The sequence below is a fragment of the Callorhinus ursinus genome, unplaced genomic scaffold (genome assembly GCF_003265705.2).
Source record: "Callorhinus ursinus isolate GAN/ISIS: 27379988/994484 unplaced genomic scaffold, GSC_fseal_2.0 scaffold12, whole genome shotgun sequence".
Classification (NCBI taxonomy): Eukaryota; Metazoa; Chordata; class Mammalia; order Carnivora; family Otariidae; genus Callorhinus; species Callorhinus ursinus.
In genome coordinates, this window is record NW_027397074.1 from 79,163,761 (window position 1) to 79,178,478 (window position 14,718).

Here is a 14,718-nt window from a genome sequence, read left to right on the forward strand (position 1 = left end):
TCTAAAGGGCCCCTCTGCCATTCTCAGAGACTTACCAAACACTGAGATATGAAATACATTTAATAAATCATCCCCTGCCCCCCATTTTCATGATGAGGAAGCTGTGGTCCTCATGGAATTTATTGGAAAAGTCAGGACTCAGACTGAATCTCTGGATTTCCTCTGACTTGTTGAACTTTATCTGAGCCTTGTGCTTCCAGAAAACAGTGACTGTTAAAAATCCTCGGAATTTTGTGTTCAGGGAAATGGCTTACCACAAAGAACTACACTTTCATACAGGAGTTACTAGAGACTTTGTCCACTCTTTCTCGTGGCTCCCATATAACTCGGGATGACTTCCTTGTTTACCTGTGACAAGAACAAACACAGACCTTTCCCCTTTTACTTGCACCTTGCTGAGGTAGCCAGAACACAGCCTCCCAACTCCCCATTCTTTGTCTCATGAATGACTAGCTAAGCTTAGAATTCGTTTTTCCCCTGAAACTGGCTAGACACAGAGAAAACTCTTTTTGTTCAGCTGGCTGAGAAGTCCCCTGACTTCAAAACAATTGGTTTTCTCAATGACAAATCTCCCCACCTGTAACTTGTTTCTTTCTCCCTATAGAAGTCTTAAGGCAAAACCATCCTGCTGAGACACTCTGATCTTTGGATCTGGGGTACTCTTCCTGCAATAATCTGAATAAAATCAGTCTTCTTACTTGTTCAGTTTTTTCTTTGACTTTTATTACTCTTCAATGAGCTACACTCCTGTTTGTAAGTTAGCCTTACATGACAACTTCCTGACTACCCACCACTGCAGGGATATGAAACAAATAGTGGGTTCCATCAGGGATATTGGTCTAAATTTTCATGTAGTGTCCTTCCCTCTCTGGCTTTGGTATCAGGCTCATGTTGGCTTCATACAAGGAGTTTGGAAGTGTTCCCTCCTCTTCGGTTTTTTGGAAGAGTCTGAGAGGGATGGGTGTTAATTCCTCGTTAGATGTTTGGTAGAAATTGCCAGTGAGGTCGTCTGGCCCTGGGGTCTTCTGTGTTGGGGGTTTTGATTACTGAGTCAATCTGTACTCCTCACTGATCTGTTCAGATTTTCTAATTATAAAGTTCTTACGACAGTGAGTTCTAATGCCAAATAGGAAATGCTATGTAAATGCTTATTAAATGAAATACCTGTGACTTTAGTATCTCCATAATTTCCAGGGTTCTGGGGATGCCTTTCTTCCCCTATGTCTGAAAATTGTCACAAAGTCCTCCATAGTGGTGAAGAGCATGGACTCTGGAGTCCAGCTTCTAGGATTTGATTTCTGACGGCAAGACTTAACTAACTGTATATCCTGAAAAAAAACAGTTGACCTCTTAAGCTTCATGTAGGGAGGAATATTAGTACCTATTTCATAGGGTAGTTGTGAGGATTGAATATTACTTAAAAGCATATAAGAATGGTGTGGCACATTGAAAAAGCTTAATAAGTACTGGTTGTGATGATGATGATGGTGATGATGATGATGATTATATTTTTCACCTCCGCAGCAATGAGGAATGAATCCTGAATACTAAGAAGGAATAAACCTTCAATATGTCTCTGGTTCACAGAACTGTGTATTTTGGCTCAGCACTGTCCTGGGGCACACTGCTCCTAAAGTCAGGGACTGGAGATTAGTGAACACCATGGGCATCTGGAGCACCTGGTGTCCCCAGTCTAATACAGCTCTCTCCACCAAAATAAATTAGTATCCCCTTTCGTTGTAAATATGTTTCGCTTGTGACACCCAGTGACAAATGTGAGACTCTGAACAGATGTGGGAGGGTGAGGGTGGAGCTGGTCAGTAATCCCAGCCTGCCTTATCCGCACTCATTCTCCGCTGGCTTCCTTCTTGGGCATGAATGTGGGTGAAGAGTCTTTTTAAGGTGGTAAGGGCTGCTACTAAGTTTTGTGATTTTCACCCAAAAACAAACAATATTTCTGCTCTGTAAAATCTATTACATGTTTATTGAGAACAATATGGGGAAAGAAACAATAGAAATATGAAACAACAATAAAAACTCACTAATTATAACTCCATTTAGCATTGTCCACTATTAGCACACCCAGCATTGCAATGCTTTTTGCTCTGCCCATTCTCTATAATTTTCCCTCAAGTTAATAATTTTTTGACTTTTTTTTAAGTGCAAGCAGTTTTAGGTTGACAACAAAATTGAGAGGAAGGTACAGAGATTTCCCATACACCCTGTGCCCTCACCAGTGCATAGCCTCCCCCATCAGCAACATCCCCACCAGAATGGTCCATTTGTTACAATGGATGAGCCTACACTGACACACTATTACCCCTCAAAGTCCATAGTTTACCACAGTGTTCACTCTTCCTGCCATTGTATAGTCCATAGGTTTGGACAAATGTATAATGAATGACATGTATCATTAGAGTATCATATAGAGTATATTCACTGCACTAAAAGTCCTCCGGGCTCTGCCTATTCACACCTTCCCCGACTTCCAGCCCTTGGAAACTACTGGTCTTTTTATTGATGCCATGGTTTTGCCTTTTCCAAAATGTCCTATCTTTGGAATCATGTAATATGTATAATATGTAAACTTTTCTGTTTGCTTCTGTCCCTTAGTGATATGCACTTATGTTTCCTCCATGTTTTTTTGTTGCCTGATTGATCATTTCTTTTTAGTGCTGCATCATATTCCATTGGCTTGGTGTCCCACAGTTTATTTATCAATACACCTATGGAAGAACATCTTGGTTGCTTCCAAGTTTTGACATTTACAAATAAAGTTGGTATAAACATCCATATGCAGTTTTGTGTGTAGAGATAAGTTTTCATCTCAATTGTTGGATCATATGGTAAGACTATAGTTAGGCAAAGCCCATGGCTGAGATGGGGTACAAATAGACGATGATAAGACTGAGCTACTCAGAATACATGAGTATCTCTAAGACTGAATAAAGACTTTGTATTTGTATCCATTCAATGAGACAGAACTTCTTAATTGACTTTTAAAAATACAACTAAAATAATACTAAGATAGTAAGTAAATATCTTTATTTTTTTAAAGGCCTTTGAAAATTTGGGGTTCTTGGTCCTCAGTTAGTTAAGCGTCTGCCTTCAGCTCGGGTCATGACCCCAGGGACCTGATATTGAGCCCCACGTCAGGCTCTCTGCTCAGTTGGGAGTTGCTTCTCCCTCTCCCTCTCCCGGCCGCTCTGCCTGCTTGTGCTCTCTCTCTCTCTCTCTCTCTCTCTCTGTCAAATAAATAAATAAATACATGCATCCATACATAAATGAAATCTTTAAAAAATAAATAAAGGACTTTGAAAATTTTACGTCAATACCAAAATCAGTTGCTATAAAAGATGAATGATGAGAATAGTTCCCATTTAAATAATGAATTAAATAAAATTTCTAGGGTTTGAGAGGTTTCTATCTGTCTTATTAAAGAAAATTTCCTCAGATGAATTCATCTCGAGCATATGCTGAAATTCTTTGCTTGTTAATGGAAAAACTAATAAGTGGATTATGGTGTGTACCAATATGAAGTTAACTTCCACCAAGCCTAACTATCCTATTTGAGAAAAAATACTTATACAAAGAGCTATCTATCCTATATGAAAAAAAATTTTACACAAAGAGCTAAACTTCTATGTACAGATATTGCTTTACTTTACATAGCTATGAAAGGTCATAACCATGAGGTTGACAGTTGAGAGTCATCTTAGAGTTTTCAAGAGCAAGTGATAAGTAAACTCAATTGTTACTATGATTAGACATGGCAAGAAAAAAACCATGTTTTTTGGTTTTGTTGACTGTTTCTTTTGCTGTGCAAAAGCTTTTTATCTTGATGAAATCCCAATAGTTCATTCTCTAGGCAGTTGTTCCTAATTTCAGATTGTTACCTCTTTATATATTTCCTTATTTTTGCCCCAAAGATACGATGACTTCCTGGATTTTACTGAATTATGAATTAGGTATTTATGTGTAGATATTCATATATTCAATGTTGTTGAGAGATATCTCTTCTGACTCTACAAAGTGGCTTTTTATTCTAAATTGTAGTATGTTTTCATAGGTGTTTTTTAAAAAAAGATCTATTTATTTTAGAGTGAGAGAGAGAGAGAGAGAGAGACCATGAGAGGGGGGAGGGGCAGAGGGAGAAGGCGAGAGAGAATCCTCAAGTAGACCCCCTGCTAAGCCCAACACAGGGCTTGATCCCAGGACCCTGAGATTGTGACCTGAGCCAAAATCAAGTTGGCCGCTTAACCAACTGAGCCACCTGCGAGCCCCTGTTTTCATAGGTCTTTTTATGTGTTTCTCTGATTACACAGTTGACCTTTGAACAACATGAGTTTGAACTGTGGGGGTTCACTTATATGTGGATTTCTTACAGAACTGCAAATGTATTTTCTCTTATGATTTTCTTTTTTTTTTAAGATTTTATTTATTCATTTGACAGAGAGAGAGAGAGTACAAGCAGGGGGAGTAGCAGTGGGAGAGGGAGAAGCAGACTCCCTGATGAACAGGGAGCCTGATGTGGGACTCCATCGCAGTACCCTCAGATTATGACCTGAGCCGATGGCAGACGCTCAACCAACTGAGCCACGCAGGCACCCCTCCTTATGATTTTCTTAATAACGTTTTATCTCTACTTTACTTTATGGTAAGAATATAGTATGTAGTACATATAGCATACCAAATACGTGTTAATAAACTGTTTACATTATCAGTAAGTCTTCTGGCCAACAGTAGGCTATTAGTAGTTAAGTTTTGGGGGAGTCATAAATTATACAAGAATATTTGACTATGCAGACTGTTAGTGCCCCAACCATCACATTGTTCAAAGGTCCATTGTACTTTAGAAGCAGGTCTATGCTTTCCAGTCACCCACCCCCTTTTTTTATTATGTTATGTTAGTCACTAACAGTACATCATTATTTTTGATGTGTGTTCCATGGGTTAGCCCAGTGATGGGTATTAAGGAGGGCACATATTGCATGGAGCACTGGGTGTTATACACAAACAATGAAACAGTCTCCCACCCCTTTATCCCGTTTGCTTTTCCTACAGCATTTGCATGGATCAGCATTGCATTCCACAGTCTCTATTTATTTCTTTTCTATTTACCAAGTGAAAATGTATATACCGTGAGGGTAGGGTTTTGACTGTTTTGTTCTGCTGTATCCTTAGTGCATAAAACGGGGTCAGCACATTGTAGGTCTTCAGTAAGTATTCATTGAGTAAGTGGTTGAATATATGAAGAGAAGAGTTACATTGTTTCCACTGAGGGACACGCCAGGTTTATTTAATCAATCATCTATTAAATGGATATTTTAGTTGTTTCTGGATTTTCAGCATTTCATAGATAATATATCGATAAGCACCCTAGATTGCTCTAGTAGAGACTGTGGCTGCCTCCTTAACATCCACTCCTCCTTCTCTTGGTAACTACCCTTATAACTAGTCAGTTAACCAAACATATACCAAGTAGGCCAAATTTCTTGCAGAACGAGAAGTCCACCCCTTGCTCTGATGCTACGCCATGTCACTCCATTGTAAATTAATCAGCATAATCCCATTTGATTGTTGTCTCAGGGTTGTGCAAGTGACCAAATTCAGCAAAAGACACACAATATGATGTCTGCCAGGGGCATCTGGGAAAGCAGCTTTCTAGATCTACTGGGAGCAACTTTGTTTATTTCTCTCCCTGGATACAGAAGAGGGAAAATAGGGCCCCGAGGGCCATTTTGATCGCAAGGCTTTATCCCTAGTATAAACTGACAGTAATGACAGGAAATGACAGTAATGCACAGGGCAGAGCCCAGAATAAGTTGGGTCCTTGACATTTTTGCATTGTTGAATCAAAACATCCTTGAAGCCTTCCCCATTTCTAAGTTTCCACTGGTGCATTTTTAAAGACCAAATGAGTTGGATATTCTATTCCTTGCAACCGAATGACTCTGAATGCTACACTCCCATTTATACTTTGTTTTTGTTTTTATATCCATGTTTTACTAGGATAGAGTTTTAGAAGTGAAGTTGCTGGGTCAAAGAGTATACAGACTTTGCATTTTAATTTTATTACAAATTTACAAACTACAAGGAGTCAGATTTTAAAAAGACAAGAGACAGAAAGTGACAAGAGAGGCTGAAAAGAGTCTATTGAATGGTATCAAGAAATAGGATTTGTTTGTTTTTTTCATACTTCTCTTTGAGCCTGCCCTGATCTCTGATCTTTTATCTATCTCACTTAGCCTGTCGGATCTCTGAATCTGCACTCTCCTTGTGCTGAGGTGGAGAGGTGTATGTGGGTGGTGGTGATGGAGAGGAATAGAAAGCATTTCAAAAGAAACTGGAGAATCTTTTTTTTTTAAAGTAATCTCTGCACCCAACATGGGGCTTGAACTCATGACCCTGAGATCAAGAGTTGCATGCTGTACCAAGTGAGCCAGCCAGGTACCCCTGAAACAGGAGAATCTTTAAGCTCATTTGTTTCTGGAGAGAAGCCTGTGACGTTTAGTTAAGGTAGATCTAAAGCTACGGATTTTAACAAAGCAGAGTTATAGATGAAATTAATTTAGGCTCTATGCAAACATAAAAGCAACTCAATGAGAACTCTGGAAATAAGACAGGACAGCTTAGTTATGACCAAATAGTTAAGAGCCTTGAATGCAAGGCTAAGGAATTTGGGCTCCACCCTGGAGGCACTGACAAGGTGATATTAAGGGCTCAGGACTGCTCCCTATGCATGTGCCATCCAGAGTTATGGAGGAATAGAGATTTGGTAATGGGGTGTGTACCTTGCCATACTTTCCTCTTCCAAGATACCCGGTATGGACTGCACGTTCGTGTCCCCTCACCAAATGCATGTGCTCAAACCCTAATCCACAGTGGAATGGAGTTAGGAGGTAGGGCCTTTACAAGGTTTAGATAAGGTCATAAAGGTGGAGCCCCCGTGATGGGATTAGTGTCCTTATAAGAGGAGACTAGAGCCCTCTCTCTGCCATGTGAGGACACAGTGAGAAGGCCACTGTCTACAAGGCAGGAAGGAGGCTCCCACTATTTCCGTGGCACATTGGACTTCCCAGCCTCCTGAACCATGAGAAATTAGTTTGTGGTTTAAGCCACCTAGGCTATGGCATTTTTGTTATAGCAGTCTAAACTAAGACAATATCCCTTCTTCAGCTTATTCCTGAGGTCGTGAACATTTCCCCCTTTCAAACCTCCTCCACCTGCTCCAGTGTTTCCATGCTCAGATCCCATGATATCTTTTTCCTGGATCTATACCAGATATGCACAGGAATCATGTGTTGGGACCTGTACTCCAAACGAACTCTGTAGACAAATCTTCTATGAACTGGATGTAATAGATCTATTATTGTATGGTGACTAACATAACATAATAAAATTTAAAAAATTAAAAAAAAACCCCAAGTGTACATGCATTTGCACTTTCTTTTTCTTAAAGTTCAAAATACTACATTATTTGGACTGGGATTTGGGGGACTGCTGGTGGAAGAGGGGCGCGGATTGCTTGCAGACATCATGGCTGCTATAGCAATAAAACCCCAGTGGGAAAACAGGAAAGATCTTAGAGAACTGGAATATATAAGCCGGTAAAACCTTGGAGAATGCAGGACATCAGTGATTTGTAAAAATTTCTCCACCTGGTGGTTTCCCTCATCTAGCCTCACAGAGTTTCAGAGAGATTAGAGCACAGAAGGAGCCCATGGTGTCCCAGCTGTGGCAATGCATCGGGAATCAGGACAGTTGGAGCTTGGTCTCCACCTGACTATGAGCTTGCTGAAAGACTTTGGGCTGTTGATTTTCACATTCTGCACCTTGGTGCCGTCATCTGTTCAAAAATGTGATGGTACCAGTGACCTCTAAGCTTATCCATGCTTATATCATCAATGGACCACACAGAGCCTAGCAGATAGTAGTTGATCAGTAAATTCATTTTGAGCAGGCTAAATGAATCATGACATAACCTCTCCATTTCTATCTTTGTGTAATTGTTCAATTCTATGTACACCCTCTTACTCAGAAGCCGGGTTGAAGAGAAAATTCATAATACTAAGTAAGGACAGTTCTTGGACACATGCGATGTGAAACAAGATGTTTTTATTTTAGTTACTGTTTTTAGGTATGGTTGGAAGGTGAAGTTGACCAACAGATTGGTGCTTAGATCGGTGCAAATGCTTACATGCTTAGTTGTCAGCAATGGTCTGCCGAATCCAGCTCACATATTTGCAGACCTTGGTGTAGACACCAGGTTTGCCCTTTTGAGCACAGCCAATACCCCAGGAGACAATGCCCTGGAGCTCTCTGTTGCACACCACAGGGCCACCAGAGTCACCCTGCACAAGAGGGAAGAGACAGTAAGAACTCTCAACTATGCCAAGATGGAAGAAAGGCAAAATGCTGTTTCTCCATTACTCTGGGTCCGTTTTCCCAGGTAGCTGATTCTCTAGGAAGCACCGTTCCTTCCCCTGGAAATCCAATTCTCAATCTCTGACAGCATGCCTCTCCTTTCTCCTCCCTCCTTCTAGCTCCTGCTCTTTTCTTAGTTGCAGGCATGCAGGGCCGAGAAGAGGTGAGGTTGGTGAGTGCAGTGCTGCCCTGCTTTTATCAGAACTCTTCCTTCTACAACATACTTCCTCAGCATGGCACCTGGATGTCCTGTTTGTACATCATCTTCTGTGTATCTTTTTATTCTTGGCCTTAGATATTAATGTCTCAAAAAGAAAATTATCACTGATCCCAAATCTATACATGGTCCCTTATAATCCATCCCAGAGACAGCTTTTCAATCTGTGTTTTGGGAAAGGGAACTACGTGGAAGGGCTAGAAGCTCCGCTGGAACGAGTACAAAGAAACTGACCTGGCAAGCATCCTTTTTACCCTGCCGGCAGCCCAGACAGATCATGTTGCTGCTGATCCTGCCAGGGTAGGCCTTGTGGCAAGTGCTGTCAGAGAGGATGGGCGCTTGAAGACACTGCAGGGCATCAGGAAACTCTTCTGATGGGTGGAACAGTAAAAATGGAAGAATATTTTCCACAGGATTCCTAGAAAATTTTCCCAATCTTCCCCCAACCCCACCTTTCCTGCTCTCTCAGATGGCCAGTAACTTGTATTTTGGAAGAAAAACTTTTATCTGGAAAGTCTTTCCAACAGTTTTAATCAACAAGTTGTTCTCTCTGACATTAGCATCACTGACTACAGATCTCAAATCTAGACTATTTCTTGGGCGCCTGGGTGGCTCAGTTGGTTGAGTGACTGCCTTCAGCTCAGGTCATGATCCTGGAGTCCTGGGATCGAGTCCCGCATCGGGCTCCCTGCTCAGTGGGGAGTCCGCTTCTCCCTCTGACCCTCTTCCCTCTCGTGCTCTCTGTCTCTCACTCTCTGTCTCTCAGATAAATAAATAAAATCTTTAAAAAAAAAATCTAGACTATTTCTCAAGCAGGTCTCTACTTCAGGCAGTACCCAAACTGTCTGTTCTGTTTACCTCCTCAGTTTCTACTTCTTTGCAAATCACTAATCACACTTCAATTGAATATCTGCCATCTTTATCATAGCTCATTTTTGTTGTGTTTTCCAGCAAAGGAATCTTCCTAAGACTCCTTCTATCTACAAACTCTCCTCTAGGAATCTTGCCTTGAGGGACAATTTGGACTAACTGACCCTCAACATGTCTTTCCCTTCTAGGATTTCCAGAGTTGGTGCTTTTGTTCCAGGTGACACTTACCCCCAGTACTCTGGATATTCCCCCAGCCAGAGATGAGGCACTTGGTACCAGCAGCCGCACAGGATTTTGGCAGAGAGACAGCAGACACTTGAGAGTTGAGGGTGGCAGGCGAACTCAGTTTAATCAGCATGATGTCATTATCAAAAGTTTTTTCGTTGTATTTGGGGTGGCGGATGACCTTGGCTGAATTGATGAATTGCTCCCCACCCTCAGAGACTGCGATGTTGTGTTCTCCCAGATGCACCCGGATTCGGCTGGATTAAAGGATGCAAAGCTCCTTGAGGGCCAACTTGCGCGTTTCCCCTTTCCCTGTTCACCCCATTTATGAGCGTCAGCACGAACACCATCCCCGGCAAGCATTTCCACACATAGGTAATTGTGCACTAAAGGGAGCCCAACCAGACGTGGTGCAGGTGAGAGTAACTCTTAGGTGGGTGTCCCTACCAGTATAGACTCACAGCCCACAATCTTGTTAGAAAGTTAGATATGTTTAGTTCCCATGACTAAGTGATGCCAGTAAAAACATGGGAGGTGAAACAGGAATTGGTGGTGACTATTCAGCACCTGTTACTCCTCCTCTGGTTGAGATTACCGATTACTGTAGGGAGATGTGGCAGGAATCAGAGACATGACAATTTTAAGGGGGCAGAATGAATTGTGCTTATTTTTAGTGTTTGCTGGAATCTTCATGTGGGTTATTACCTCCATATGCCATTTTTTTCCTGATTGAGCTATCATGATTAGGACTATTTATTGATAATGCTCTTAAGCCAGTTCTAAGTATATTTCATCACTCACTAGCTCCCCTCCCATGTCTTTGGTACCATCATTTGGAAAGACATCAAGGAACTCTAAGTTTACCTTTCCATGTAAACTTCCCTCAATGCATCATTCAGTCCCTGGGAGGAATGATGAGGCTCCTAGAACCTGAATGCTCACCCGTCAAGTGTAACTGTGCAGTTTACCCTGATTGTGCTTTGGCAGAGTTGGGGCATGAGTTGATCTGAGAGAACAGGGATGTGAGGATTGTTTACTTACGACTTGTAGCAGTGAGCTGCGGACACCACCCACTGGGAATTGATGAGGGAGCCACCACAAAAATGGTAGCCTGAGTTCAGGGACACCTGGTAGGGCACGGAATTCTTCTGACAGGTGTAGCCCCCAACGATCTTGTCATCATCATCAATGGGAAAAGCAACTGACAAGGAAAAGTTGGAAACAATCAGTTAAACAGATCCATCTTGGAATTTCTACTTACCACAAGGCTTTTCTGGATTAACCAGAAGAAAGTAGATAATGTTTTCCTCTCACACATAATGAGGAAATATGGTGATAACATAATTTTTACATGATTTTTTCCAAAATCTTATTATTCAATACCTTTAACACATACCCTACTTATACTATTATAAGTATCTAATTTTTTAATTTATGCTTTAAATTTGATAAATATACCGTTTTTAACATACGCAACACACACACCTCAGTCAGAGACTCTTTATGTAATAAATGCCGTGAACATTACTCTCTAAGGGCATAAAGAAACTTTTGTGCAAAACTTTGCTCAGCAGACACGCAAATAGGTGTTCAGTAAAGCTCTGCGGTAACCATGCTTATGTTAATTTCTGGTAGTTGGTATAGGTTAGATACCCCAATGAAGTAACAGAAAGGAAGCTTTTACTAGTCACCTAAGAATGGTCCAGCCTGGAAAGAATTGGGAGTGTTCTATTCTTGTTCCCCCAATTTCTCTTTTAGTTCCTGCCTAAAATTTTCATGACATAATTTAATAGAATAGTATGTGGTTTCCTTTCCAATGTTACCCCTTATCTCAGATATCTTTCCAACATTTTAAAATTTATTCAGCATTCTGAAGTTTGCCCACTTATTTATTAAGATGTCTATGGCTCTCAAAGTCAATGATTGTTTATATGTACCCTATTGTTCAAATATTTTAAAGTAATTTTGGGAAAGACATTTCCAGATGTATAGACTAAGTTATTGAATTTATACCCGTCTAATTGGGGAAACTTTCATCATAAGATTCGTATAAAATTTGGTAGTATAAAAGACAGAAATAGACATTTTTCTTTCCTTTGATGATTAAATGATACGTTATTTTACACCAGAGAGATTTCATTAGCAAAGAAGTTGTAAAACCCAGCCCATAGTTTTTATTCATGAGAAATGAAGTACCTTCACCTGTTAAGATCCTGTGAAGATGCCCGTCAGTGCAGAGGAGACGTGGGCTCTGACCCTCATAGCCTCTTCAATGAGCCCAGACTACTCACTAGTCCCAATTTTAACTCTCAGTTATTAATTTCAAGTGCTTAGAAAGGTCAAAACAGTATTTCCTTAATGTTAACTATCCTTTCCTTTTCTCTCTTTTTCCACAGATTTTACCTTGAAGTTTAGGGCACTTTCTGTCTCTTTATACTTTCTGTGCTAATTACTTTTGCTCACTATCATCTTTCCCCCACAAGGGAGATTTAATTATGTATAGACATTTGTAGGACTCTAGTCCCCCCTTATCATGGTTTTGGTTACCCTTGATTAACAAGAGTCAGGAAGCAGAAGATCCATTTTCTGATGTGTCCCCCAGAGGTCATTATAGCCTCACACTATGTCACAATGCCTATGTCATTCACTCCACTTCTCATCACGTAGGCATTTTATCATCTCACATCATGACAAGAAAGGTGAGTACAGTACAATAAGATATTTTGAGAGAGAGAGGCAGAAGAGCACAGTCACATAACTTTTATTACAGTACATTGTTATAAATGTTCTATGCTATTACTACATTTGTTGTTAATCCCTTACTGTGCCTAATTTGTAAATTAAACTTTATCATGCGTAAGTATATGCTGGGGGAAAACATAGTATATATAGGGTTCAGTACTATCTGTGGCTTCAGACATCTACCGGGGGTGGATGTAGCTGCTGCAGAAAAGAGGGGACTACTATATATGCTGTTGTTTCAATATTTTAAGCTTCTTGAATACAGAGATTCTATTCAAAATTCATTGTTGTCTTTCAGAGTACAAAGTGCAAACAAATACATCATGGACACCCACTGATTCGTTTAATATTACAGACTCACCAGTTGCTCCCAGCAGGGCAAGGAAGATGATGGTCTTCATGATTGCTCTCTGGATCTGGACTGGGGAGAGTGATGAACATTTCTCATCCACAGCTCTTTATACCTCCAGGTTTGACATCGACACCCATGGCCATGGGTGCCAGAAAAGTGATTTTACCGGAAACTCACGAGTCCAAATTTAGAATTCAATTCTGTGCCAAATTGAAGATAATTCAGCATCAGATTTAAACATTAGCTTTTGTCTACTTTTCCAGAAGTTTATGGGAATTGAAGTAATAATCCCACCTGGTGCGATGTGTTCCCCATAAGAGAAAAGTAAGCTGGAGTAAGGTCATGGACGGGGGCTATGGGTGTCCTGTTTCCCGACAAAAGTCTTAGGCACTTGGTTGTCTCACTGTGAACTTTTATCTTAAGGACCATCTTGGACACTACCCCCTTGATGTTTAATTAACATTGACTCTTTCACTATTATATAATTTTTTGTGGTATCTCTGGCCTTGGATAGCCAGGTTAACTTTCCATTATTAACAGGGACAACTTGTTTCCTTGAGAAAAGAAAAACTGTTCTGAATTGAAGCTATGATTGATCTAGACAGAAGAGTGAAAAAATCACTTACATTTACTAGAACTTACTATATACTTTACATATACAAAAACTTTGCATATATTAATTTAGTAATTCTCATTACAACACTAGAAGTTCCTATTACCCTCCCTACTTTATATATAGGAAAACCGAGGCACACAAAATTGCAGGAGACTTGACCAAAATCACATAGCAAGTACATGGTGGGGTAAGGCTTCCAACCCAGGAAATCTGGCTTCAGAGTTTGTGTGCTTAACTGTTGTACAACACTTCCCCCATAAGTTCACCACATTCTGGACACAATGATAATGCAGAAATCTTGGCCAATGATAATAGAATTGAAGTTTATGGAGTGCTTCCTATGTCTCAGGCACTGTGGATGGGATTTATATACATCAATTCATTCAATCCTTACAACTGCTTCATAAGTGTTCTAATTTTTACCATTTTATAGATGGGGAGGGTGAAGCTTAGAGAAATTACATGTTTTGCTCAAAGTTTTATACTCTTCAGGGCTCAACACAGGGTTCAAACTCAAGCAGCCTCATTTCAGGGGTCGGGTCCTCCACTGTGATACCATAAACATAATTAAGGAGAACAATCTGAACTCTACCAAATGAAGGGATGACTCTAGGGAGCAGATAGAATTCTTAGAAAAATCTAAGAAATGTGTTACTGGAGCAGTTGTCATAATTAATGAGGTATGGCAGAAGTATCCAGAATAAGTGAATCTCAGGAAGAACTAACGTCTAACTACATATAACCAGATTCTACTCCCACACATCTGAATGGCCTACCAGGATGTTTCTTCTGCTTTAGCAAATCATCCCTCCTGAAGTAGTTTGTTTCCTTTACATTTGAAATTTTTCTGATAAAAAGATGATTAACTAGAAGGTAGAATTGACATTTGGGGCCAGGTAATTCTGTGTTGTGGGGACTGCCCTGCACTCTGAGGTGTATTTATCAGTGTGCCTGGTCTTAGTTACAAGTACCACTAGCCCCTCCTCACAGTTGTGATAACCAAAATATCTCCAGACATTGCTAAATGTTCCCTTGGGGTCAAAATCATTCCCAGTTGGGAACAACTGATCTAAGGAAAAAAGATGGGCAAAGTAGCTTCTAAGGCCATAGCCATGGGAAAGTGCCTTGAACGTTAGGACAATGTAGGCACTCATTAACTACTGAATGAATGACACATACGGCAGGTGGTTGCCCTTCACTGATCCCTAAAAATCAGGAAACTATGGAAAGGGCCAGGCCCAGAATGAAGAAGGGAGAGCCTTCTCATCC

The 14,718-nt window shown here is 40.5% G+C and overlaps 1 protein-coding gene and 1 long non-coding RNA gene across 5 annotated transcripts; one reads left to right on the top strand and one right to left on the bottom strand.

Annotated features, from left to right (window-relative positions):
- Nucleotides 1-8,100: 8,100 nt before the first annotated feature.
- LOC112810853 (serine protease 1) lies at nucleotides 8,101-13,360 on the bottom strand. 4 transcript variants are annotated; one of them, XM_025854719.2, is made up of 5 exons: nucleotides 12,843-13,360; nucleotides 10,781-10,940; nucleotides 9,743-9,996; nucleotides 8,879-9,015; nucleotides 8,101-8,354 (listed from the first exon to the last, which is right to left on the bottom strand). In XM_025854719.2, the coding sequence occupies exons 1-5, from the start codon at nucleotides 12,880-12,882 to the stop codon at nucleotides 8,205-8,207; spliced, it is 741 nt and encodes a 246-aa protein (XP_025710504.2). In that variant the 5' UTR covers nucleotides 12,883-13,360; the 3' UTR covers nucleotides 8,101-8,204. The 4 variants fall into 4 exon arrangements, with proteins under 4 accessions (XP_025710504.2, XP_073755396.1, XP_073755395.1 ...); XM_073899295.1 differs by lacking the exon at nucleotides 12,843-13,360 and adding an exon at nucleotides 12,143-12,314; XM_073899294.1 differs by lacking the exon at nucleotides 12,843-13,360 and adding an exon at nucleotides 11,942-12,314.
- On the top strand, nucleotides 12,382-13,071 carry LOC141373919 (uncharacterized). The gene is made up of 2 exons (XR_012380374.1): nucleotides 12,382-12,438; nucleotides 12,780-13,071. It is a non-coding gene; the product is annotated as an uncharacterized lncRNA (long non-coding RNA).
- Nucleotides 13,361-14,718: the final 1,358 nt, after the last annotated feature.